The following is a 26,746-nucleotide window of genomic DNA, read 5'->3' on the forward strand; positions in this document are numbered from 1 at the left end:
TCGTACCATACCATATCCACTTTAAAAATAACTTTTATTGTTATAAATTTATATTAGCTTAAGATTAATAAGCACAACAAGATTATACTTTTTTACCTAACTTTTTTGTGATATAATCGAACACATAACCTAATTTGCAAGTATTGTGTTGTTTTTTTACTTGAAAACAATATTCTGGAGCTATGTACAATACATAATAAATGCCAAATGCTGTACAGTTATTATGTTTGTGTACATTGTAGTATTACCGAATTTATATATTAATATTTTTATTATTTATTGTACGTAGCAACACTAAATTTGTAATGCGTCATAAAACTGAAGAAATAATAAATTTCAGTCAAGACAACAATCGCAACGTTGACAATTTTGTTATAAATTATAATGGCAGATAAGAGGAAAACTAAAAAGCGCAAAGAGGTAATTATTTCTATAAATTTCTTTTTAATGACGATAGATATTTACATAGGTATATATTAAGCATAATAATTGCATGTCGCCATAAATTAATACAGCCGACTGTATTTATTCTTACGAGCATATTTCTAGTTTAATTGGTTTTATCTTACTTAAAGCATGCTTAAATTTGCGTAATTTTGTGAATTACGCTATATCTTACGTGTTAATTTTTTAGTGACGTAGTTTATTCGGTTGTTTTCAAGACGTAAAAATAAAAATAAATGATTATTCAATTATTTTTCTCTTCTTAGACAAGCCAGGGTCGTGTTAATTTAAAGCTTTACTTTTAACATTCTATATTGCCATGACGAGTGCGCAGTATTCCTTAATATAACATCAACATGGTATTTTAAAACAATTTAAAAATAAACTGCAATCCTTCCGGCTGTTCTTTGTTTGATCTGTGCCAACCGCCTTACTAATCTTTTATTTAATTTGTTTATAGCGGAAGAAGGTATGTTTTAAAATAATATTGTAAATTTATCTATAAAATTTCTGACTCATTTGTTAAAAAAAATTACAAGATTTAAATTTATTGATGGATTACCACAACATATTTATATTTAATCACCTTGTATTTTTAATAAATCTATTGTAAATGAGCTGAACTGTTTATATGAGTAATATAACATGCCTGATACAATTCTAACATCAATATGTTATTCCCACAATTATTTTGTAATGTAATTAGTTTTTATGTAAGAATTTTATTTAAACAGCAGGAACATTTGTGTTAACAAAAAAACTTATTAAAACATTTATTTGTTCTATATTTCCACAAGTGTGTCAAGTTAAATACTTATAAAAGTATAAATTGCCATCTTGTAATTTAAAGATAATTTTATGTTAAGCAATAAGAGATAGCTATTTAATACCAACAAACTGACCAGGAATAGGTTTATACAGACTTAATTTATATATTACTTATATATTTTGCTAAAAGATCTTGGCCTGTCTATGACTGTACATGGTGAATTCATGGATTGCTAGATAGTTTCTTGTCTTTGAAATTATTACTCATTTACTGATAATATGTATTATAGAGAAAAACAAACTTAAGTCTGTGGAGTGGAAATTAAACCCATAACCATCATGTTTACAATCACTTGTACCAATTGCGATGTGGTATTGTGTGTTTTGTGGCAGAACTAAACACCACATTTTATTCTGAGTGGGTAATTGGTTTTGCATCCATAACTTTCACAGTGAGACACTGTTCTACTGGGCTATAATGGCCATTATATTATTTACTTATGTATTATGCATAAAGATTTTCTTTTAATTATTTAATAATTTAATTTTAATTATTTAATAATGGAGATATAGATTTGTTTACATTTATTGATAACAGTTTGTGTAATGATTGTTATTATGATTGTAGATAATCTTAACATACTACTCAGGTCATACATATAATTCAGATCTTTAATTTGGTGCAGTTCAGTTTGTATAACACAGTATGTTTCGATACTGAGTGAAATAATAACTAAGATAAATAAAACCGTTTAAAAATATAGACTTATCTCAATAATTAATGATTCTAAGAAATGCAGGTACTGATTATGTGACGTTTTTTTTGCTAATTGAAGTAAATGTATTATATTGGTTTTGTACTATATTATTTTTATCATAAAGAGTGTTGCCAATCCCGCATTTTGAATTCAATATGGGTATTTGCGGATACTTGCTGAGCTTAAATCAATACAATATGAATTTGGAAAGTAAGATCTCAACTTTTTGTCGACGTTACTCGCACTCTTGGATATAGTTTTTTCCAGTTCTGCAAATCCTTAGGATTCCGGGAATTTAATACTGCAGCGTCCAAAATTGGGAAGTCATGCGGTTTTCCTCATTTGAAACCCTAATCAAGGTTTTTTTTTAAAAAAGTATTTTTTTTTGCTTACTCTACAATATTCACGCAAAATGTGTACAATAAAAAATAAATGAAAATAATAATATATAAATCAAAGTAGCTTGTTCTATAGACCTAAATCGTACCTATAAAATATATGCTGAGTAGTAAAGAGAATGTCCCACTTTCACCGGCGTAGTAGCGTTAGTCGACGACAGTCACTGTACAGTGCGGGGTGTACGTGTTCTTTAAATTTAAGTTAAAATGAGAGACTTTGTGAGTGAAAGCTTATTTAATTTTATAATTATTATTAATATATATTATTTATTTAATATAAAGTATATTAGGTGTATTTACTAAGTTTTTATTGAATCTATTTCTATTTCTAACTAAAAGCTCTATTATTTAAAGCTTTATGTGAGTTTTTTTAGTTTTATTTTCTTTCTTCACTTTTATTGTTTTGTTAAAAACTAAAATTTTAAAAATTAAAATATTTAATGTACAACAGGAGAAATAGTCGAATTCAACTTCCACAAGTAAAATTCGTGGGTTAGTACCACAATGACATTCCTGTCATCATCTTTTGATCGAACTAATCATTTGATTGACCGATTTAAACAATAACAGTTATGGTGATTTAACTGTAAAAGCCTCGCGGAATTATTCGTATGTAATATTAAATATTATAAACATTGATAATTTTTGCAAAATACGGCAAAAAATTGCAATTTTTTTTTATTACTTTGTACAATGGTAATGTGTCTTGACACTCTAAATTCTCTATGCTATAATTAAAAAAGAACAATATAATAACTTTCTATAGTTGCAAAGGTTGCAATTTTTTTTTTCTATTTATGTATTATTAACAAACACGCAAAAATATTATACTTAATGTTCGAAATCTCACGATTTTTTCCTAAGAATGATGTTTATTGCTAATAGTAATATAATATTTTATCAAATATAAAATTGTTACCGATTTTTTATAATTGATTATTTAATGTAGGTACCTATGCCGTTATTACTGGCAATTGCAATGTCAGGGTCACTACAATGGTTGAGCTCTATGTCGTTTTATCAATGGTCACTTCAAGATTTAGTGGCGCTACGAAATAATGGTTTTAAAGAACCTTAGTGTTTTAGGGTTCCGTGCTCAAAGGGTAAAACAGAACATTATTACTAAGAGTTCGCTGTCTGTTGGTCTGTCCGTCTTTCAGCAGGTTGTAGCGTGATTTAGATGAAATTATAACAAATAATGTATAAAAGTAAAAAATAATAAAGTATTTAAGGGGGCTCCGAAACAACTTCTTACGTTTTGAGGTCTCTATAATATTCTTCCGATTTCTAGAACTATTCGTGAGTTCGAGTTTTTTTATAAAATCTATTAAATTTAATTATGAAATTATTCATAATGCTTCTAATACTAGAATTAATAATATTTGAAATTATTAACGACTGTCAGACGGCTTACTACATAGCTAAAAATATATACAAATATTATTTAATTATAATTAGGTATTTATTTTATGATTCTTGTGCCTCCCGTGGCTTCAGACTAACAGAAAGATTAGTAAATGGTCATACATTACGCTATTCTTGGTCTCCATCAATGTAGAGAGCTAAACGTAAGAGACCTTTGTTTTCTTATTACTTTTTTTATTATTTTCTTCTTTCTTATTACTTTATTTCATTCTTATTTTTTCTTAAAACTATATAAATAGTAGATTTTTTTATTCAAAATACATACATTTATTCTGTTGTTGGGTTTTAACGGGGTCAATAGCATTCCGCTGGTTCTAAATAACGTTACTATAATCACACATAAGCCTACTACTTAGATATAATTTTAAGAGCAACACAAAGTGAGAAGCTCTCAATAAGAAGGCCCCGCGAGACTATTAACGCGATGGTTGTGAATTCGATTCCCATTCAATCAATAGTATCTAGGCAATGCGGGGCGTTAAGGCCCTCAAGAATTCGGCGGAAAGTGGGGAAGTGTTAATGGAAACGGAGTGTCTTAACGCTAGGTTCCCAGGTTCCCTCTGCCTACCCCGCTATACGCGGGATACAGCGTGAAGCTGTAAAAAAGCTCTATAAAATATTTTGTTTAAGTCCTAAAAGACAACACAGTGTTAGACTCCGCGATGGCTTTGCGAGGCTAAGATACGTTTATTCATTTACGTTTTAAGGAATAGACATTTGTTTTCGCGTTATGATCAACAATGGTTTGGATTTATGGCAGATTCCACATAATGCTGCAATTTAACATAATTTGAGTGACTCATTTATAACAATAATTGTTATTTAAATGATTATTCTCGTAATTTCTATGCTTTATGTAGTAAACACATAATAACGCAGTGACAAACCGCGCCTGGTGGTGGGTTCGACTCGAGGAAATAAAATATTTTAATTTCTTCGCTCTAGTATGAAAATATAAATTTAAATGAATATCTTATTTCCTCGAGTGGAGATCGAACCCACAACTAGTCGCGTTTACAGTAAGACTTTGTGGACTGGACTGGACAGACTGGACTCTATTTGTTATAATTATCATATTTTTCCTTATATTTTTATGTCCGTTCTCATTATCAAAGAAAAACGAGCTCTTGCTCTGAGATACTAAGCATTGTTACTCAGCCTTTACCTAAAATAAAACAAAATATTTATATATATTTATTTTATATTTATAACCCTTCTAAATATTTAAATTTAATAGCATAATTATCTATTTTGCAGGAGTTTGGTGAACCTCCTGTACCTGAAAAACCGACAAGCGAAGAGTATTCCGTCGCGAAATGGCTGAAGGCGAACGTTCCCACTAAGAAGACGAAATTCCTTAACCATCACGTTGAGTATTTTACAGGTATCTACTATTTTTTAAAAGATATGAAATAACTATATGAACCTTGCAGGCTAGGCAGAGGGACATAGGAATCTAGTGTTATGACACTCCATTCATTGTGTATTGAGTGGAAGATTTCACCGCCGGCCGCTTTGGCTTTGGATAAAGCGGGGAAATGAAAATAAAGGATTCCCCTGAATGGGGATCGAATCCACAATCGTCATGTTTACAGCCAGTCGCTTTTCTCCTTTGTCGTACTTCGTCACGCTAGCGTCATGTATAAGTTCTTAATAATGCTAATATCTGATATGTGATTTAAACTTTAAACAATCATGAGTTAATATAAACACTGTTCGTTTCACACAATTCTATTTCCGATTTGCGTCACTGGTTTATGCACAACTACAGGGTGAGTCATATTGAACTTTCCGATTTCAATAAGGTGTGTATTAAAAACAAAGCGACATGCAGTAAAAATTATTTTATTGTTTGAAAGCACATAACATGCAGTTTTAATTTAGTTGGTTTTAAAAATGATATCCTGTAAATGTCTACCTCCATTGACCACACACTGCTGAAGCCTTTCCCGGAAGTTGTCCATTACTCGTCGAGTCATATTCAGCGGAATAGCATTGATTTCTTCCGTGATTGCAGCCTTCAGTTCATCGATGGTTCGGGGACGATGCGTGTACACCTTTTCCTTCAGGTAACCCCAGAGAAAGAAATCGCAGGGGGTTAAATCAGGTGATCTCGGCGGCCACCCAACGTCACCTCGCAAAGAAATGAGATGACCGGGAAACATTTGTCGCAGGATTTCCATTGAACGCCTGGATGTATGGGCTGTAGCACCATCTTGTTGGAACCAGATGTTATCGTTGTCATGATTCTGCGTTAATTCCTCCAATTTCGGTTTCAGAAAAGTTTCAAGCATGTCGCAATACCGAGCAGAGGTAACTGTGACGACTTGACCATCTTCTTCAAAAAAATAGGGACCCCACACACCAAACTCTGCAATAGCGCACCACACTGTCACTCGAGGGCTGTGAAGTGGTCGTTCGTGTAGGTTTCGTGGGTTATTCTCAGCCCAGTATCGAAAATTCTGTTTGTTGACAGTTCCGGCGAGGTGAACTGAAGATCAAAACAGCAGTGCGGGGGATCTGCTGAATGTCGCGGCATAAATTTGTTCGTGTGTCTAAGTCTCTAACTGTTAATTCTTGCACTACCTGAATCTTGTATGGGTGAAATTTAAGGTCTCTATGCAGTATTCTGCGGACACTACTGAAAGATAATCCTAGTGAAGCGGCATGTTTCCGAACAGAACGCCGAGGGGATTGTTGAATTAAAGCCCGCACTCTATCCACGTTTTCCGCTGACGTTGACGTCTTAATTCGGCCTTGTTTTTAATGCTGATGATGTTGCTCTAAAATTTGATACCCAATTTCTGATTGTTGGTCCAGTGGGAATGGGATCACGTCGACCAATAGCAAAATGTAAACGGAACGCACGCTGTGTTGTGATCACGGAGCCGCCATTTTTAATAAACTCTTCAACTACGAACGCACGATGTTGTCCCGACCAAGCCATTGCTCACACTAAAACTGCATGTCATGGCGCGTCTAATGACACCATCCCCACCCTTCTACTCCTTCCCTTCTTCGTGCAACGTCCTTCCAAAACCGGAAAGTTCAATATGACTCACCCTGTATGAACATTTGTTTTATGTCTTAACAGAAGTAGGTATTTTTTTTTAAATATAAAATTATTTGTATATTCAATTACGTAGTGTAAGAGCAGTAATTTTAAAATTAAGTACCTACGTTTTTTAGCCTCACACTGTATCCTGCTCATAGGCAGAGCGACCTGAGACACTCCGTTTCAATTAAGACACTTTCGTTTGCACTTTCCTTTGCCTCGTCCACCAGGGCGTAGAAATAAGAAAAGTAAATATTTGTAGTGGGAATCGAACCCACAACCCTATAGTGTTTACAGTAAAATTTTCATAAAACCCCATATTATGAGTAATGCTACTCAGAACTTAATAAATATTTCGTATCAATCTCATAAACTGACCTACTTTTTGAGGTTATCGCGATTTTTATTTCATATATCCAAGCTTACGTTACGATATTTCATATTTAATGTTTAGTTTCACACGTGGATAATATTATGCCATGTCTAAATTCAATTTACATACTTAAGCGATATATGCACTATGTTGTATTACGAAAGTAAATTTTATAAAGTATTTTTTTGTTTTATAAGTAAGTTCCATTTACAATCGGACAGTTGTTTTTTTAAAAGCAGTATAAATGAAGGCTAAATGAGGCTTTCCTGGCGCAGGGGCACAAGGGTGTGACTGCAACGCGCCGGTTTAGGGTTCGATCCCCGCTCAGTGGAATTAATTATTATTATTATTTTAATTTCTTCGTCCTGACCCAGCGATAAATTCCGCTGCTCAATACGCAATGCCTCAAAAAATCGGCGCAAAGTGGGGAACTAACAGTCTTAACACTAGGTTCCCTCTGCCTACCCTGATGTGTGCGAGATACAGCGTGAAGCTGTGAATAAGTGTAATGAAGTGAAAAAGTGATTAATACTTACTTTTTAATAATTTCCAGGCACAAAGGCCGTAGACGCATTACTAACATCAAAATGGGCGACGGGGAAGAACCCAATATTCACAACGCGCCACGAAGTAACAGATTATTTGCACCAGATGCTAGTGCACAAATTATTTCACAGAGCTAAGAAGGTAAGCACAATAGTAACAAGTTACTATTTATTTTTTCCTGTAATTCGACATTTTTTTATAATGCAAGGAAAGGAAGACTTGAAATAGATTTTTTAATTTTTTTAGATTATTTTAACTTCTTTCATATTGAGTGTAGGGTGAGCATAAATAAGGGCATTCTCTTATATAAAACGTTTTATTTCCTAAAAGTTGAGGCTGTCATACTGCAGCGGGACTGTTAACGTGAAAGTTGTGGGTTCAATTCCCATTCTCTGGGGAAAATGGGAATTGAACCCACCCCCAATTGTTAAAGGATCCATAAAAGGGATCCAGCGTGAAGATAAAAAAAGTAATTAGGGTATTTTATTATCATACATAGTATATAATTAATTTTATATGTGTTCTTTACGGTTCTTTATAAATTTATAATTAACGTAAAATACATATTGTTTTTAGGTTCCAGTCAGTGAACAAGAGTTAAAAGGAAAGTCCAAGAAAAAAGATGTAGAAAAGTCCAGTAAGAGTGGAGACGAGAAAGATGGGGACAAGAGTGCCGCTGAAAATAAGGTAACAATTAAATTATTGAGTATATTTTAAAATAAAAGTAATTTTAACTTCAAATACTTGTCAATTACCTATATGTTTCTATTATACATCGACGTTCCCTCGGTAATGTATTGAAATTGTAAATTTCTTTTATTGTTGTTTTGAACTACTAATAATTGCAATTATATACACGTTTAAAAAAAAGTATAAACAACATTTTTGTTTTAATTTTGAAAAAATCTCTTTAAAACTATCCTTCTTGGAATAGGATTTGTTGTCTGTATACGATTATAATGTGCCAATATCATTCACAGGACACAAAAGACACCAAAGAAAAAGAAAACAAAGAGAAAGAAAAGAAAAAACGTAAAATCCGTCTAGAAATGCACATGGAGCAAATATTCCTGGATACTTTAGACGCGTACGTGTGGATATACGACCCCATGCCGTGGTACTACTGGTTGTGTGGGGCGCTGGTCGTGTTCGGTACTATTGGAGTTTGCATGTTTCCATTGTGGCCGGCTACTGTACGGTTAGTGATTGTTTATGTGTTTATATATTATGTTTAGTAGCAGAGTTAGGCAAATTTTAATTGCAATTGTATTATAATAATTATTTATTTGTTTGTGCGAAAATCACAAGTAACAATTAATTGAGATAGTGGACAAATGCTTGCCTATCTACAATATAAAAAATAATAATTAGTAGTTGTTATTGTTATATATTTATATATAATATTTCTCTTTCCAGCAAAGGCGTATACTACCTGAGTGTGGCGGCCGCAGCTTTCCTAGTACTGATTATAGCTTTGGCCGTACTAAGAGTGGTCGTATTCTGTCTTGTATGGATACTAACATTGTCGAGACATCATTTGTGGTTGTTACCAAATTTGACCGAAGATGTGGGTTTCTTCGCTTCGTTCTGGCCGCTTTATAAAGTGATTATTTCTTTTTTAGCTTATATTTTAACAAATATAAGGTATATTTTAACTTATGTGTTAGTAAAATATATATACCTATTTTAACTTATGTGTTACAACAATAAACAACAAATAAATAATTACATTTAATTTACAGTATGAATACCGCGGCCCAGGCTCAGAGAGCGATAAGTCGTCTAAAAGCAAGAAGAAACGCAAGAAAGACAAACATTCTGACGAAGAAGAAGAAAAACCATTATTACAGGAGCCAGTCAAGGAAACTGGCGCCAATGTGGTAGAGAACGCGGATAAAGAAGCTAAGTAAGTATTGTTAAATAACATATATATGTTTACGCTGTATCCCGCATATAGCAAGGAAGGCAGAGGGAACTAGTGTAAAGACTCCGGTTCAGACGCACGCCGAATTTTCGAGACATTGTGTGTTGAGGTGCAGAAGTCAATTTGCGTTGTTGTATGAGCAAATGAAAATAATAATTATAAAGTTTTGTTATTGTTATATCATTATTATTTTAAATTCGTTATTTTACTACATATAGCAGAATAAGCTGAGTGCTAAGACAATCCATTCTTCGCTCTCCGCTTACAATCTCAGTTCAAAACAGTCGATTTTAAGTGACAGAACCTAAAGCGGCGCTTTGTTTTACTAATGCAGAGAAGTAGAAATAAGTCATTTCCCCGAGCTTGTTTCGAACCTGCAATAGTGAAACCTACGACTGCAATCCATCTGCGCTATGGTGGCCTTGTGGTGTTATTATTATATATTATCAAATGAAAATAAAATTTCCGATCAAATAAAATCTAAATAAGTAAAATAATAATAAATAATACAACACAAATAAATGTCTTATATTTCCAGGGAAGACACACAAGAGCCTCAAGAAGCATTAGAATCACCAGAGGCACCCGATCCGAACGATAAGCATTCAGGATCAGAATCTGATTCTCAACGCTCATCCACCGACAGGGACTTTGAAATAGTTGAACCGGGAGACATAGAACCCGATGTAAAGGATAATACTACTTAGATTTATAGTGTTTAGTTTCATAATATAACTAACTATTCTGGACAGGTGGATTATGGTTGATTATAGATGATTATAGCTGATTATTGATGTTCATTTTGTTATATGTGATTTGATACACAGCAATGTTTAAATTATATATTTTTTTTTTCTTATGTATAATTTTTGTGTTTGTAAATACATATAATTTTTACAAATTGTAATTGGCCATGTGATTCAAGGTTCGATACCCACTCGGGGGAATGAACCATTTTCATTTCCTCAACACTTTATGTTTCTAAAATTGGACGGTGCGTGGGGTCAGATTGTGTTCTAATACGTTTCACCTGCTAACCTAGCTATAGAGATATAGCGTGAAACTAAAACAAGTGAATTCTAAATATAATCATTCTGGGCAGGAGTGTATATATTTCAGGAAATTTGTGGGGAATGTTGTAATGCAAGATTGTTCTTTTTTTATATATATAATAATAATACATAATCATTTCGCGGTAATTTTAAATTTTATTTTGTATGTTTGAAAGTAATTAATTCTTTAATTTTTTTAATGATTACGTAAATTTATAAAGATTGTGTTTTATATAGACGAGTTATTTATTCTAATGAAAAAAATGAATTTATTCTAATGATTTATGAGTAAATTGGTAAAATATTATAAAATATTAAGATATACGTGATTTTCAAATAATTAATAAATTTTATAAACGAATTATATGTTGAATATATGTATAAAGTATGCATTTAAAATAATTTGTGTGTTTCTATACTGTATGTAGTAGCAAATTCGAATCTGCCTGTTTGGAAAAGTTGTTTTTCACATAGATCAGTTGTTAGTATTCACAAATTAGATGAAAATAACAATGCTATAATTATTATACAATTTAATTTGAAATACTAAAATAAAATGTTATTCTTTACATTTTTTATTTTATTAATTCATTGTAAATTAATTTATACGTGATTTTAGAATAATATTTTAACACACAACTTTTATAAGTTTCAATCGATTTTTTTTTGTGTAATATTTATTGACAATATTAATCTAATAATTGATATTCGTATCAAATTAAAACGATATAAGGATAAATCGTGTAGTGAATTTTATATTTGTTTATTTTAAATTTTGGTGCTCTAATGGTTTTGACGATATAATAAAAATCACAGAATTTCATTTTAAACGTTTCATTAATATAATTCGTTGGACGAATTGTGTCTTTTATATTTTCTTTTCTTTATATGTACTTCCATCTTAAAACTTGTGCTGTTTAGTAAAAAAAAAAACTTATTTAATCTGTATTCCATTTCAATCTGTCAACTGTCACTTTTATAATATAAATGTACCTCAGTACATTATTTTGTAAATAACTCGCTCTCATTTCAAGATCTAATCAATGTTACATGACGATGTATTGTGACGTTTAATACGTTAATTAAATAAAATGGTATACTCTGAGAAGTTTTTTATTTTCATTTTTTAAATAGCGTCTTTATTATTTTGGTTTATTTTCATTTTTATCAATGTGTATCTTTTTATTGTTTACTAATGATAAAGCAGCGCCATGATATACTCTTGCAAATATTAATATAAAACAAAAGCGCGGCGTTAAGTTCTGCACGCTCACTCAACACGCAATGCCTCCAGAAGCGAACAGCGTAAAGATTAAAAAAAATTCTACGTCAAACTGTTGAGCAAACTTGATAACTTTTTTTAGGTATTGGTTTGAAATATTTTACCTTAAAAGCTGCAGGGACGCAATCACTTCCAACCTGTATAATTATATTAAAAAGTTTTGGTTTGGGTTGAAGACCTAGTTACGTTTGGACACCAAAAACCATAATTTCAATGTTGTCATTTATTTATACATAAATTTACATAACAAAAATAACAATTACTTAGTATTACATTACACTTAATGTTACAATCTAAATTATTAGATACATATTATTAGAATGACTATAGGTTCCCGCGTTTTTCTTGTTCCAATTCGATAGATTCAAAAAGCGTTTTGAAATTACCAGCTCCAAATCCCTATGGAATACAAACATATTAATATAATTATATTTCTCTAATTTCTTACTAATATTTTTTCATTTATTAGTTTAGTTCCCGCTGTATCGCGAGTGGAAATGTGCTGCAGTTCCATCACAACCTCTTAACTATATTAATAATATGACATACATACGTTAAAATTTATATTGTAATAAAAAAAATAAGTAAAACGATACAGTATTCTGGTAGGTCAATCGAGTGGGAATCGAACCCACATCCGTTGCGTTTAGCCTAAATAAAAAGTTAGAAGAAAATAAACTTACATTGTGATTCCTTCTCTGTATAACCTCCAAGAATAAAGTAGGCCTATCTTGAGTATTTTTCGTGAATATTTGCAAGAGGTAGCCATCGTCGTCGTAGTCTATGAGGATGTTCAAACGCTCCAAAGTGTCTATACTCTCCGCGACTTTGACTTTGCTATGTTGTAGCTTATTGCGTATTATTTCGTAGTACTTTGGCGATATCGACAGGAATTCGACGCCACGAGACCGTAGGTGTTCTATCTGCATAAATAAAATAATTAATTATTAAATAGTATAACAAAGAAGTGTTAATATTTGTCATGTTAACATTTAACAAGATTCTGTCCGTCCCTCTAAGTACTTATTTGCTGTAAATTTTCAAACTACATACAAATTAAAATTAAAAAAAATTATAAGACACCATATATATTACCGTAGTAATGATATCCTCGGTGTTAATCGCGATATGCTGTACGCCAGCACCGCCATGGTACTCGACGTACTCTTGTATCTGACTCTTGCGTTTCCCCACAGCTGGTTCATTTATTGGCATTTTAACAGTTTCCTCGTAATTCGCCATAACTATTGAGCGTAGGGCTGAGTATTCTGTACACACTTGAGAATCGTCCACTGACCAAAATCTGGAAGAGAACATTTTTTTGTAGCTTCACGCTTTATCGCGCATATAGCAGGATAGGCGTTTTTCATTATCAGAGCGAGAAAAATGAAAATTTTAAATATTTTATTTCTTCAAGAGATTAGTAAATAAATGATGGTGCAGTTCAAGCGGGCAAAGCCGCGAGGTCACTTGTTACAAAAATAATAAAAATACATGCGGATGGTCTTATTAACAAAAAATACTAAAATAAAATATAATAAAAATTTGAAAGTAATAATCTAGTATTTAATAATAAATAATATCAATATTTTTCGTCACTACGCTCTTACTGCTGGTTTGAAGATCAAAACAAATTTCATATTTACCTGTGAAACTGTAAACATTTTTCATACCAGGTCGCTGCTTTTTCCATACCATTGTCCGGCTGATTTCCTACCACATGATCGATAAAGTTGATTTCTATTTTTGGTCTGCAAAAAATATATTACATTACATACCTACATATATATTATTAAAATTTTGTATTTTTCTAAAATTTAGTATAAATCAAAACAAATTTTATTAATATAAAAATTTTAAAGGCCGTGGTGGTTACCACCTCATCATCAGCCTGTCCTCGTCCACTGCTGGACATAGGCCTCTCCAAAACCACCTAGGTTATTATTATTTTATTATTTATTATTTTATTATTATTTTTCTTTCCTAGGTTACCACCTAGGAAAGAAAAATAATTTTCTTTTTAAGAAAATGTTTACAAACACTACATTAAGATTCATATATTTTCATTTTGGATGTCATTTTAAACTTATTTTTAAAGTAAATTCTAAATGACTTGATAGAAATATGTGATATAAATTCAAATTTCAAATTCAATATAAAAACAAATACCTAGTTTATCCTAATAATAAATAATTATTTTCTACAAATGCTACTTACAAATATTTTTGTATGGGATCTTTAGGTAAAAGTTCATAGCCCGGCAGGAATGCTCCATTGTACCTCGATCTGTCGACTAAAGTGTGTGTATTATCACCATACTGTAAAAAATACGTTATTTATTAATATTTATACTGCAAATTAATAAATAATTTTTCTAATTATGCTTAAAAGTGTTAGATGCTGAGGCCGTTTTGGCTTTTGAAATAATTCTATTTTCATCAAAAAGTGTCCGGGGTAGAATCAGTCTATCGCTACCGTGTAGAGCTTAATATGTTACTGAGGTATTCACATATAATTACTAAAAATAAAGCCTGTAATTTAGTCAAATTATCTATAGTTTTAAATTTATAGGTATATTACTAGCTTTTCCTAGTTAGGTAACATATATTACTTATGTTACAAATACTTACAGTTTTCAAGACAGCCATTCTAACAACTCCCTCGTCATCACTCTCCTCCCATATATCTCTAACTACAACGGCACCATTTTGTTTCGCATATTTCAATATATAATCTAAGTTTTCTACTTGAAAAGCAACGTCTTTGACAAAATCGCCATGAACACCGACTTCTTGAACAAAATCTGTATCAACCGGCTCATATTGTGCTTGAAATACGAAGATGATCTATAATAAATAAAAATTATAATTAAAAAATCACGAGCCCCGGCACAAGAAGTTTCACAACGTAAGCAAACAACATAAGTCGCTGATAATCTTCTAACAATTACATATTATCTATATATATAAAAGGACTTGTCCTCACTCACAGCCGTGACCGCTGTGCGTAGAAACGTGACATTTGAACAGATGTTTACTTTCATAATCTGGACATCCACTAAGAAGGGATTTTGAAAAATTTTAACTCTAAAGGGGTAAAATAGGGGTTCAAAGTTTGTATGGAAAAAAAATTAAATCGGCACCGATTTTTATAAAATTTGAAATTTAGATTTTTAAAAGTATTTAATTGAACACGTGTTTCATTGTTTTCTAGAATTCTCCCCCTAAGGGTGCAAATAAAGGATTGAAAGTTTGTATGGAAAAATTCTTATATCGCCACGGATTTTTATAAAATTTGATTTTTAGACTCTTAAAAATATTTAATTGAACATGTGTTTCATGGTTTTCTAGAATTCACCCCCTAAGGGTGCAAATAAGGGGTTGAAAGTTTGTATGGAAAAGTATTTAAATTTAGACTCTTAAAAATATTTAATCGAACACATGTTTCATGGGTTATTAGAATTCACCCCTAAATACGTAAGCGAAGCTGCGCGCGTCCGCTAGTCTTGTATAATTTCTAAGAACTCTCTAACAAAAAAAGTAAATCAAAATTGATTCAGCCGTTGGAGAGCTATGATGTCACTTATATACGTCAAAGTTCATCCCTCTGTTTTCTTCAGGGAAACGTGATGACTGCATAAGCGCCAGGTTGCAGACTTGATTCCCACTCGAAGAAATGAAAAACTTAATATTTTCTCGTTCTGGTAACAAGGGAAAGCACAGCGTTGAGTTCTGCCACCCAACACGCAATGCTTTCCCAATTCGACGACAAGTGGGGAGCGGAAGTGTCCTAATGTTAACGGAAAGAGTAAACACTATGATTCCACGTTCCCTCTACTTTACGTTCAAAAAAAAATAGCAACTCACCTTATTCAATCGGACGGCATGGGAGGCTATCTTACGAGAACCTGTTTCCAAGCCTTTGTAGGCTAAAGGTTCAAATCCAAATCGCGTCACATAGTAACTCGCCGCCTAAAATCAAGTTTACTATTTATATCACTATTTTTAAATAATATATTCTTGTAAATTAGAATATATTTTTATAGTGGACATTTATTTTTTATTCTGTATCGACTACGTCGTCCTTTCGGTGTTTTAATAAGAATATAAAAATAAATAGATGTAAAGCAAACTCCAAGTAGGTAATAATTTGTATAAATATAAATAAAAATAGGTACTATAAATATTCCTATTTTTAATTGAATATAAATAAAAACTTTATTTTATAGTTTCTAGGATAAAAAGAAACCCACTATTATCTAGGAACAAAGAAAGATTTTTTATCTGGTTCTAACAAATCAGTCAATCAATAAAAGAACTTAATAGAACAACTAAACATCACAGTTATTTTATTTTCTTTAATAGCAATTAATTTAGTAATTAAAAATGTGTGGTATTCTAATTTCATAATGTTTATAACACTAGAAATATTGAAATTCTAAATTAAAGTGTGGAACAGCTAGAGCTAGAGCTAGAGAGACTGATATGAGAGAGTTATAATAAGTAGATATTAATACATTTACTATTGTACTAGCCGCCTATTGTACTATAATAACAATATTATCTCTCCTGATTGTGATACATGTTTGGTGTACAATAAAGAGTATTTTACTTTACTTTACTTACATTACACTACGTATCAAAATAAATAATTTAAAACGATTATACTAAAATTTTCCATTAAAATAGTACTTACTTGTTTTGCATTCGACACCCAAAATGTAAGATGATCGAATGCGAGAAACTGTCCATCTTCAGGCTTCCGCCCTTTATCCGTATACGAGGTCTGGAAGACATTTGATTTTAAAACTACGAGTACATGTTCACTAGTTTCTTACTTGAAATACAAAAATAAATCAAATACGTTCATAAAACGACTGATAAATCGAAGGAACATGCATAAAAAATATTTATATATTAAGTTCGACAACCTCCTTTTTTGAAGTCGGTGAACAAAAATAAAATTATTAATAATTCAAATTATTATAACTTGTTAATTTTGTGCTGGTTAAAAGACTTACTCACCATCACTAAATAATTTATAAATATTAAAAAGATCACGATTGTAATTAATTTTAAATTTAATTTATAAAAAATATATTTAGTAAGGCACGAGTTCTATATGAATTTTCTTCAAGAAATGTGAATATTTGCACAGACATCCAACCTTTATATAGAGTATCTAATATTGCGAATTTTATTAAAAACAAGTCTCAATAAAGTCACGTTCACATTCGTCTCGACTCGACTCCAAGTAATCAGGTTATTAATATAGTTTTTTCTAGTGCGACTTTTAATAAAAAACAATATTTTTATTATTTTAGCTTCACGCACATTCCACAAATAGGCAGAGAGAACTTCGAAACCTAGTGTTGAGACATTCCATTCCCGTGAAGATACTTCCGCTTCCTAATTATGGAGACACTGCGTGTTGAATGGCGGAACTTTACACCGCATTTTGCCTCAATATCTCTTCTATTTTCTATTTCTATTTTCTATCTTATTCAATTGCATAATAAAATGTACGAGTATATTCGGAGGAAATTGGGCAACGGATGTCTTTTAACACTTGGTTCCCAAGTTTACAATGGGGGAATTTACAGGGAAATTTACAGAGGGAAGCTAAAATAGATTCATTAATTTAATAGTCAATATAGGTACCTCGTCATCGTGAAGGCAGCTTTTGTGCGAACAAACCGGTACTAGACGAGCCTCTCGGATTTCTACGTCGATCACTAAAGAAAATGACGTGAGACTGTTTATTTTTGTAATAATTATGTAAATTATAATATTTTGGTTGAGTTCCACGACTCAACACGCAATGTCTCAAAATCAGGCTGAAGGCGGAGAACGGTAATCTCGGCTCTAGGTTTTTTCTAGTTACCCTCTTGTGTAGGATAAAGCGTAAATATTTTTTTTTGGGTATATTTAAATAAAATCTACTTCATGCTGTATCCCGCATACAGCAGGGTAGGCAGAGGGAACCTAGTGTTAAAACACCCTGTTCACCACTTTCCGCCTCGATTCTAGGTATATGTCGCAACGTATTAACAAAACTCACAAGATCTGCATAAATATCATAGCTAAATATTTAAAGGTAATTTTTCAGTCTTTTCGAAATATTTTATACAATCTTTATGAGAATGTACCTATCCCATATATTATGTAAAATGAATATAAGATAATACTAAAATTCTAGAAATTTACATAAACGTGTTAAGAAGATTAAATAAATTTATAGCATCAGTTTTGTTCATTAATTCGAAGACAAGTATGGCTAATATTTTTTGTTAAAAAGTATGTAATATTTTTATGATGTAAACAATTTATTGTTATTCAGTAAACCTAAAACCTAAAGTTGTAGGCCTAGATACAGCACGCTCGACGAGTCTTGGCCGTTTTTGTTAGCTGTAGATGAACTCGCACGTAAGATTTTAACATTTTTTTTATTTTATATTTTGACCCAGTGAACAATGCGCAAAACTTCAGAAAGTCTAACTTCACAAAGGCCACGACTTAAAAGAAAGACAAAAGCCCAGCCTTGAGTTCTGCGGTGAAAGTAGGAAATAGAGTGTCTTAACACTACGTTTTCCTCTTCCTACCCTGCCATATGCAAGATACAGTATGAACTGTATCTTGCATAATGAACTCGACGGTTACTGTTTCTGAAGCCAATGTTGCAATTTAAATGTTATATAAAGTGAAAACTATTCTACATGAGATTTACCTTAAGAAGACAGCGGGAATCCGCTGGATTCAAAGGGCGCAGGACCGGACGGAATGGCGAGAATTAGGGGAGGCCTATGTCCAGCAGTGGATGAAAGGCTGATGGATGGATGGATGGATTTCCAAATTTTTTTATCCTGTAAATATTCCTAAATAGTATACAAAGCTCTACTGTTAGCATTGTAAAAACAGTACCAACATTACTCGCTAGTTAGGTAGTTAGCTATAGGTAGGTACAGTATTTTTTTGTAGTGTGAAATTAAAAGTACATTGTGATAAAAGACTTATTAACTTTTTGTAATTATTAAAATTGACTATGTCGTCAGAAAAAAAGAATTTTATAATAAATGTATTCCAAAGCAACTGTAATAACATCTTCTTTCTCACTTACTCTAAGTTTGTAAATCTATCTCGTAGCTCTTTTTATTTGTTTATGAAAAATATTACAAATATTCATTATTATATATTATTATGATAATTTCTATTCTTGACGTATTTCAATGTCATACATATTGTTCCATTATAAATATAAATTATTTAAAATCCGTATTAATAATTCCATTATATACACTAAGAAGAAATGGAACCTGCGACCGAACTATAACTATTTGTTTTGTAATAAAGAAATCCCTATTTAAATTACATTAATATTATATTTAATTTATTATATAATATTTTATTGTATAATACGTTTACGTTTATTATATAATATTTTTATTTTAACCGTTGTGGCGCAGCGGCACAAGAGTGTGATTGTAACGCGACAATTGTGGGTTCGGTTCCACTCGAGGGAATAAAATATTTATTTACATTTATATTTTCATTTCTTCGCTATGGTGTCGAAGCAAAGAGCGGCGTTGAGTTGCGCTACTCAACACCCAATGCCTCCAGAATGGGAACGAAACTGGGAAATCCCGCTGTATCCCTCACGCCGCAGGGTAGGCAGAGGGAACCTACAGTTGTATGCGGTGTGCGGGATACAGCGTGAAGCTGATTTAACAATTGTTACTGAATTGAATGTATTGAGACATTTTAGAATAACAAGAGAACAGAAAATAGCAAACAAGTTTATGTTTTGTCGATATTTTATTCGATTTTCATCGCAAAGTTGTAAACAGAATGCAAATGAGGACTGGACGAGGTATGTGGTCGAGGTCGGTGGCGGTGGCACAGAGGCGGGGTGGCGTGTCAACTCGTAGTATTTCTTAGTTCTTATGTTTTTTAATTATAAGAAGCCATAATAATTCATATTATGTGAAAATTTATTATATTTCACCATGAATCGAAGGGAATGCAATTATAATTTGGGAACTCTAATAAGACACTATTTTAAGAGGTTTGTTTTAAGTAGGATGACTATTATTATCATTTAGGTATTTGTAAACATTCGGAAATTGCATATAATTATTTTCTTACATTAGCTAAGCTTTTTTTTAATTTATTATAATGTATTTTTTTTATTTTATCTACTAATTTAAAAATTTAACGAAAAGTCCTACTAACTTGAAAATTATATCTTAATATGATTAAGATATGTTAAATAAATAAGAACGTGGAAGTCGATAATCAGGGTTCTGCATGCGCTCAGAAATATATATTTAATTATTTATAAAAATCGTTACTAATATTTTAGTAAATTTATTTAAGTAATTGTATTGTATTAATAATATTATATTTTTTAATTGAATATAATAATAGTAAAACGTAATTAATTTTTTTTTAACAAATTATTTATTAGGATTAAAAACAATGTAAATCTATTTAATGTACTCTACTAAGAAGAAGTAAGACGTCTCTACCCCACCTCAGTAGAGATTGGGAGTAGAACAAGTTTCTCCCTACTTGATATTATTATTATATTTTATATATTGCACAATATTTTCTAATATTACAGAATATTATGAAATTATTTTTTTTAGCTTCACTTTGTATACCGCATATAGCAGGGTAGACAGAGGGAACCTGGAAACCAAGTGTGTAGACACGCAATCCCATTAAGACACTTTCCGCCGAATTTGAATGCATTACGTGTTGAATGCTGGACTCAACGCCGCAAAGTAGTATTTCTTGTAATTTATCAATAATTTCAAATACAACAAAGCTAAACGATAATGCTTGATATTATAGTTTAATATCATTTTAATAGAGTTGTCTAAAATTCTGTTCAAAACTAGTTAGACTTAACACCGTGTTCCTAATGCTTGTTGTATGCGATATACGGTGTAAAGACAAATACGAAAGAAATAAGTAAATAGATGTCTTCCTCATGGTTCTAACTTCAAGTGTCATATGTGGAAATATAAAAAAGTAAGGCAAAAAATAAAACTCAATTTTTTATTCATTTATTTTTTATTATAAATTATAATGTAATTATAGTTAGAAATAAACATATGTTAAACCCTCCTCTAAATACGAGTACACAAGTAAATAAACATTATAAATTTATTAGTGCGTTATTTCTTTATATTGTTTACAATAACAACTTTAATAAGTATTATATAGGATTTAATAATATGAGACGCCGTTGCGACGCATTCATAGTCCTGACTCGCGGTAAATACTTGATGTATTTTTATTTAAATAGGTAGGTACTCTCCTTTTCTAAGTCCCTGACTGGAAAAGTGCCATATTATTTCCGTCACTTAATGAAAATCACTAATGCTAATAAAAGAAATTTCCAAACAATTTATTTTCGTTATAATATAGCATATTATATTTTCATTATAGCAAAAATAAACTCTTAAGCGAAGGCAAAAAAACAAGTAAAAAAGAAAAAATATATATGCCATCTTGTTCAGATTTGACAATACAGCATTAAAAATAATTGTAGCAAGACTTATTGACTTTCAATTTTGGATTTGTCCAACAGCTCTATGGCTTCAAACACCCACTTGTAGTTCATTGCGCCGAATCCCTGAAATTATAATATAGGTTAATATAAATTAAAAATTAATTTGTACTTTAAGCTTTTACGTTTTAAACGAATTGGATTTTTAATTGTAAATTTAATTTTTAGTTGCTTATTTTTAGTAACAGGTTTATTTTCATACAAAAGGAAACATTTTGTGAAAAATACAAATAATTCAATATTAAAACACATACCCTATGATTTCTCCTCTGTATAATCTCGATAAACAAAGTAGGTCGAACTTGTAAGTGCGTAGTAAAAGCTTGTAACATGTAACCTCTTTCATCGAAATCTATCAAAATATTCTGCTCTTTCAACTCTTCTATGCCTTCTTGTACATTGACAGAGCTGTCTTTTAATTTTTCTTTAATAAGTTCATAGTATGTGGGAGGCCATGATAAGATGTCAGCACCCCGAGCTTTTAAGCTTTTCATCTAAAAACAAAATTAACAATTTATATCACTTGGCTTGTATATATTTGTAAAAGGTATTATTTTAATAAGATAATAAAATTTTATAATATTCTTTGTTGAACTAAATTCATACATAATATGAAATACACTTAGAAATTAATTTACCTGCCTTATATTTATTTTTGAAAAAGCATATAAATTGTTTATTTATTAATATAAAGTAATTGTCAATAGTAGCAAATAGTCTATAATTCTATATAATACTTACTGTAGCAACAATATCATCAGTATACAGGGCTACATGCTCCACACCCGACGTGCCCAAAGCCTTCACAAATTCAGAGGCTTTGCTTGTAGGGCGAATCCCTTTGGCTGCTTCGTTTAAAGATAGCTAGAAATAAATAGAAATTAACTATAATTTACTCATATCTTTTTATTAATTATTTCGTACTATGCAATGTTGAATAATTAGTTCAAACATGGTTCAAGAGCGAGCTATGTTAGTGTAAAGACTTATTACACAACAATTTATAATGTTTTTATTTTCATCATTAATATATGACTCTGTTTTAGAAAGAAATCTCACTTTTGTTGTCTCGAAAGAAATCCCACTTTTGTTGTCTCGAAAGAAATCCCAGTTTTGTTTTTTCATATTTACAAAATAAATCTTAATAAAATAAAAATTTGTGACTCACAAGAACACTTTCATTCTGATTTATGACAGAAGCGGAGTTTATACAAGACCAAGGAACTAAGTCGTGGCTGTAATCAACGCACCAGAATCTGTCAAATAATTAACATGTTAATTTCATACTAAAGACTGTTTATTATAAGAAATAGTGCTTATTATAAGAAATAAGCAATTAGATTTTTCTTATAATACTAGTAATATATAATTTTATTAATGTACCAGTATATATTACCTATGCATATTAAGATTTTTCTCGTACCAAGCGACAGAATCTTCTAGAGTGCCATCGGCCATGTTTCCTTCTACGTGATCTACAAAAGACAGTCCTGTTTCCGGTCTAAAATCAAGTAAAAGAATAGTTTGTATAATTTATTTTAGCTTTACGCTGTATCCATAGCAGGATAAGCAGAGGGACCTGGAAAGCCGTTCCAGTTACACATTCCCTTTCTCTAACTTCCGCCGAATTCTGGAAGTATTGCGTGTTGAGTGGCGGAATTCAACGCCGCGCTTTGTCTCGATAGCAGACCGAGGAAATAAAAACATTAAATATGTCATTTACTCGGGAATCGAACTCACAACCTGTTGCGCTTACAGTCGCACGCTTAAGCCCCTGCACCAATGGACCTCAATACTTAATTACTTTTCCGATGTACTTTATTGTATAATACTGTATAATATATGTTTTCCATAATTTCTCAGTTAATAATAGGCACAAGTTAATTTACAAAAGTTCGTTGACTGGATCTGCTTCCAAAGCTTCGTATCCGGGGAAAAGTATTCCTGCGTACTTTGATCTATCGATTAAAGTGTGGGTATTGTCACCGTACTGTAATAAAATGTTTCTTTTATTATTATATTAAATTAGTTATGTTAAAAATAATTGGTATATTGCCGTTATCATATAAAGTATTAAGCTTAATATATAAAGTATACGCTAAAGGCAAGTGGAGTAAGACGTGATATGAGTAGTGCCATATCTCTATTAGCTTTATTTTATATGAACATATGAATAAAATGCAGTTTTCTTACATATACAATGTCTGAAATCTTACTGTAAATGCGTTGGTTGTGAGTTCGATCCCCAATTGGGGCAATAAATTATTTTTGCTTCCCTGCTCTGGTAACACAAAGATGACGGCGTTTAGTTAAGCGACTCATCAAGCAGTTTTGTAGCAATGCAGTGCATTTCTACCCCAATCCACTAAAGAACTATCCTTAGTCCACTAAGGAACTGTGCTTAGTAATAGAAGCCTTCTGAGATTAGTAGAGTAGATAATCTACTACGATGAAATGAAATATGAAATTAAAAGGAAAAAAATTAAAACTCACAGTTCTCAACACTGCATAACGAATTATTCCATTCTTATCAGTTTCTTCGATCACATCTCTAATTACTTCCGCACCTTCTTTCTTAGCTTTCTCCACAATCGCATTTAAGTTGTTAACTTCAAAGGCGACGTCCTTTACAAAGTCTCCATGATCTGTTAAATCCTTTGATATTTCACCTTCTGTTGTTGGCGATTCAAATATTATTGTTATCTAAAATTCATTTCAAAATATAATATATATTTTTATTTTCTCTCTTTTCTCTGTTATTGAAGAGATACTTTACGTTTTTATATAAACAAAACTTATAAGCAATTTTGCTATATGTAAACTTTGCTGCATTATTATTTTAGGCGCATAAGTAAAGAAGTGAATTTCTTATATAAATGAAATTAATAATTATAATGACTCACTTTGTTTAGTTGAACGGCAATAGAAATGGCAGGTCTCTCTTCTGTGGGTTGTCTGATCGCCAGTGGTTTGAAACCAAAACGGGTCACGAAGTAACTTGACGCCTGAAAGTTTAAGATAGCTTTTTTTTTCTTAATATTATTAATAAAATGATCTAACGGTGAATTTTATCGTCCTTTTTTATATTAAGATTTATTATATTTATATAATATTTACAAAAGTAATGTACCTATTTACGATCTGCCTTACTACCATTAATTATTGTAATAAACTCATCAGATTTATAATATTAGTATAGATTTAGATTTTCCAAGCGTGCCAGTTTTGATTTAGATTTTATCTGAACTAAATTTACAAAAACTAATTTACCGACATTTAATGATTAAATTAGTAATCTTTTCTCATAAATTTTTGTAATATAATATTTTTTTGTTATTACTGTAATAATCCACTTACCGTTTTGGCGTTTGCCACCCAAAACGTAAGATGATCAAAGTTTAGAACTTTGCCGTCATCTCCATTGATACCTGTATTTTCTTTTGTCATTTTATTATCTGGAACCAACAAAATTATATTAACAATTTAAATAAACGGAATAAAACTGTTATTTATTTTATTAATTTAATAATCCACTTGCTAAAAATATACAAGCTTTCGTAAAAGCTCGATACAAATGTGGCATTTGCAGAAAAAAATACGATTTTATGGCGTATCTAAGTAATAATTGTATAATTGCCTTATTCCTGCAGTGCGCATTATAGACACTTGTAGCGCGTATGCGCAGGCTGAATACAAATTACCGAAGCTATGATTAATTTATATTTTTATACAGTCTAGTGCAGTTTATACAGGCTTATTAAATATTCTTAAAATGATATACTTAATGCTTGTTTTAAATTTAATTTAAAACATTGCTTAAGAAAGAAGAAAATAAAATAGAGATGGTTTAGAAACAACAAAATGGTAGTTAAAATTGTCACATTCTGCTTGTAAGAGATTAGAAAAGACTCAAAGCACACTCTTTTTGAATTAAAATAGTCATTTTCCAAGACCATTCGTGGGACCGAACCCACAACCGTCGCGTTACAGTCACACCCTAGTGCCCCTTGGCCAAGACGGCTCTAAAATTTAAATGGAGAATTGTAATGTATTGTTCTCTAATATGTTTATTATATAAAAGTAAAATGAGGAAAAAATTGGAAGAATAAAGATAATTAATTATTAAAATTGAGCGCACTCTATATAAAACTTTTGTAGTACACCGCAAGAACATAAACAAGGCCAGCGAGGAGGCACTTATTGCGTTGCTGAATGTATTTTATTGAACTACATAATTAACTTCAATTACTTGTTACTATAGCATAAAATATATTCTAGAGGTGTTATAAAATAGAACTATTTTTTATTCTGTAATTATTGCAAAAGAAATTTTTTTTACACGGTGTATCCCGCACACGCAGCAGGGTAGGCAGTTAACCTACCTAGTGTTAAGAAACACTATTTCACGTTTTCTGCCGAATTCTCGAAGCATTGCGTGTTGAGTGGAGGAATTCGACTTACTTGACAATTTGGTGCTCATTACAAATGATTATCAAATGTTTTTTGTCCTGTTAAATATATATTGTCCTTTTAATAATATGGCTTTATATTTGTTATGATTTTCGATAAGCCACACTAATTCTTCTTTTTTTCCTACTTTTTCCTTACATTTTAAAAGCTACCCTACTTAACTAGATTAATATATAAGTTTTTTTTAATAAAATCATGTTAAAAATTGCATATACATATAATAGCTACCTTATACAACAGCACTCTGACACTAATTTTATAAGAAAACAACCTTATAACTGTATTTTTTTCTACGACGATTCTATTTAAATAGAGTTTTTATCTGTTTATCAGATCTTTAATAATTTGGAAATATGAAGTTATGACAACTTTTAAGCGTAAATGCATACATTTGTATGTTTTAAAGAATGTAAACAGCTAAATGTGTATTTTTGTATTAATATAAGTATAAAGATTTTAAGGAAAATTGAATGGTATGGTGGCTAGTCCTATGGAATTTTTTATCGAAAATTGTTTTTTGGTTCCAGCCTAGAAAAAATCACATTAAGACATAACTACTAAATATTGCGAACAAAATCTCATGAAAAATAATTAGTTATTCCGTATATAAATACGAACTTATAAAAGATTTCACTTGTTAATTTTCCATTTCCTTAACTTTGAAATAATAAAAATATT

At 31.1% G+C, this 26,746-nt stretch overlaps 3 protein-coding genes across 4 annotated transcripts; 1 reads left to right on the top strand and 2 right to left on the bottom strand.

Moving 5' to 3' along the window:
* The first annotated feature begins 261 nt into the window (after window positions 1–261).
* Trp1 (translocation protein 1) lies at window positions 262–11,848 on the top strand. Of its 2 annotated transcripts, none has more exons than XM_085194913.1 (8): window positions 262–420; window positions 5,051–5,177; window positions 7,775–7,908; window positions 8,344–8,454; window positions 8,748–8,965; window positions 9,184–9,370; window positions 9,510–9,673; window positions 10,230–11,848. In XM_085194913.1, the coding sequence occupies exons 1-8, from the start codon at window positions 385–387 to the stop codon at window positions 10,396–10,398; spliced, it is 1,146 nt and encodes a 381-aa protein (XP_085051039.1). In that variant the 5' UTR covers window positions 262–384; the 3' UTR covers window positions 10,399–11,848. The 2 variants fall into 2 exon arrangements, with proteins under 2 accessions (XP_085051039.1, XP_085051040.1); XM_085194914.1 differs by lacking the exon at window positions 262–420 and adding an exon at window positions 2,469–2,587.
* A 385-nt stretch (window positions 11,849–12,233) lies between these two features.
* LOC146533787 (4-hydroxyphenylpyruvate dioxygenase-like) lies at window positions 12,234–17,191 on the bottom strand. The gene is made up of 9 exons (XM_085194916.1): window positions 17,050–17,191; window positions 16,721–16,810; window positions 15,892–15,996; window positions 14,656–14,871; window positions 14,243–14,343; window positions 13,672–13,776; window positions 13,121–13,328; window positions 12,709–12,948; window positions 12,234–12,424 (listed from the first exon to the last, which is right to left on the bottom strand). The coding sequence occupies exons 1-9, from the start codon at window positions 17,050–17,052 to the stop codon at window positions 12,350–12,352; spliced, it is 1,143 nt and encodes a 380-aa protein (XP_085051042.1). The 5' UTR covers window positions 17,053–17,191; the 3' UTR covers window positions 12,234–12,349.
* A 4,381-nt stretch (window positions 17,192–21,572) lies between these two features.
* On the bottom strand, window positions 21,573–25,179 carry LOC146533788 (4-hydroxyphenylpyruvate dioxygenase-like). The gene is made up of 9 exons (XM_085194909.1): window positions 24,956–25,179; window positions 24,502–24,603; window positions 24,092–24,301; window positions 23,488–23,588; window positions 22,995–23,099; window positions 22,767–22,854; window positions 22,340–22,462; window positions 21,853–22,092; window positions 21,573–21,664 (listed from the first exon to the last, which is right to left on the bottom strand). Exons 1-9 carry the CDS (start codon window positions 25,043–25,045, stop codon window positions 21,587–21,589), a joined length of 1,137 nt encoding a protein of 378 aa, XP_085051035.1. The 5' UTR covers window positions 25,046–25,179; the 3' UTR covers window positions 21,573–21,586.
* Between the last annotated feature and the right edge of the window lie 1,567 nt (window positions 25,180–26,746).

Source organism: Heliconius melpomene, chromosome 12, assembly GCF_056956725.1.
Source record: "Heliconius melpomene rosina isolate 202511_hmr_F chromosome 12, ASM5695672v1, whole genome shotgun sequence".
NCBI classification, from domain to species: Eukaryota; Metazoa; Arthropoda; class Insecta; order Lepidoptera; family Nymphalidae; genus Heliconius; species Heliconius melpomene.

Coding starts and splice junctions, on each gene's coding strand:
- LOC146533788 (XM_085194909.1), bottom strand. CDS start 25,045: ATGACAAAAGAAAATACAGGTATCAATGGAGATGACGGCAAAGTTCTA. Junction 24,604..24,955: donor GGGTGGCAAACGCCAAAACG/GTAAGTGGATTA, acceptor TTAAACTTTCAG/GCGTCAAGTTACTTCGTGAC. Junction 23,100..23,487: donor GATCCAGTCAACGAACTTTT/GTAAATTAACTT, acceptor ACTTGATTTTAG/ACCGGAAACAGGACTGTCTT.
- LOC146533787 (XM_085194916.1), bottom strand. Junction 15,997..16,720: donor GGGTGTCGAATGCAAAACAA/GTAAGTACTATT, acceptor ACTTGATTTTAG/GCGGCGAGTTACTATGTGAC. Junction 13,777..14,242: donor GATCCCATACAAAAATATTT/GTAAGTAGCATT, acceptor TATTTTTTGCAG/ACCAAAAATAGAAATCAACT.
- Trp1 (XM_085194913.1), top strand. CDS start 385: ATGGCAGATAAGAGGAAAACTAAAAAGCGCAAAGAG. Junction 5,178..7,774: donor TCACGTTGAGTATTTTACAG/GTATCTACTATT, acceptor AATAATTTCCAG/GCACAAAGGCCGTAGACGCA. Junction 9,674..10,229: donor AACGCGGATAAAGAAGCTAA/GTAAGTATTGTT, acceptor TTATATTTCCAG/GGAAGACACACAAGAGCCTC.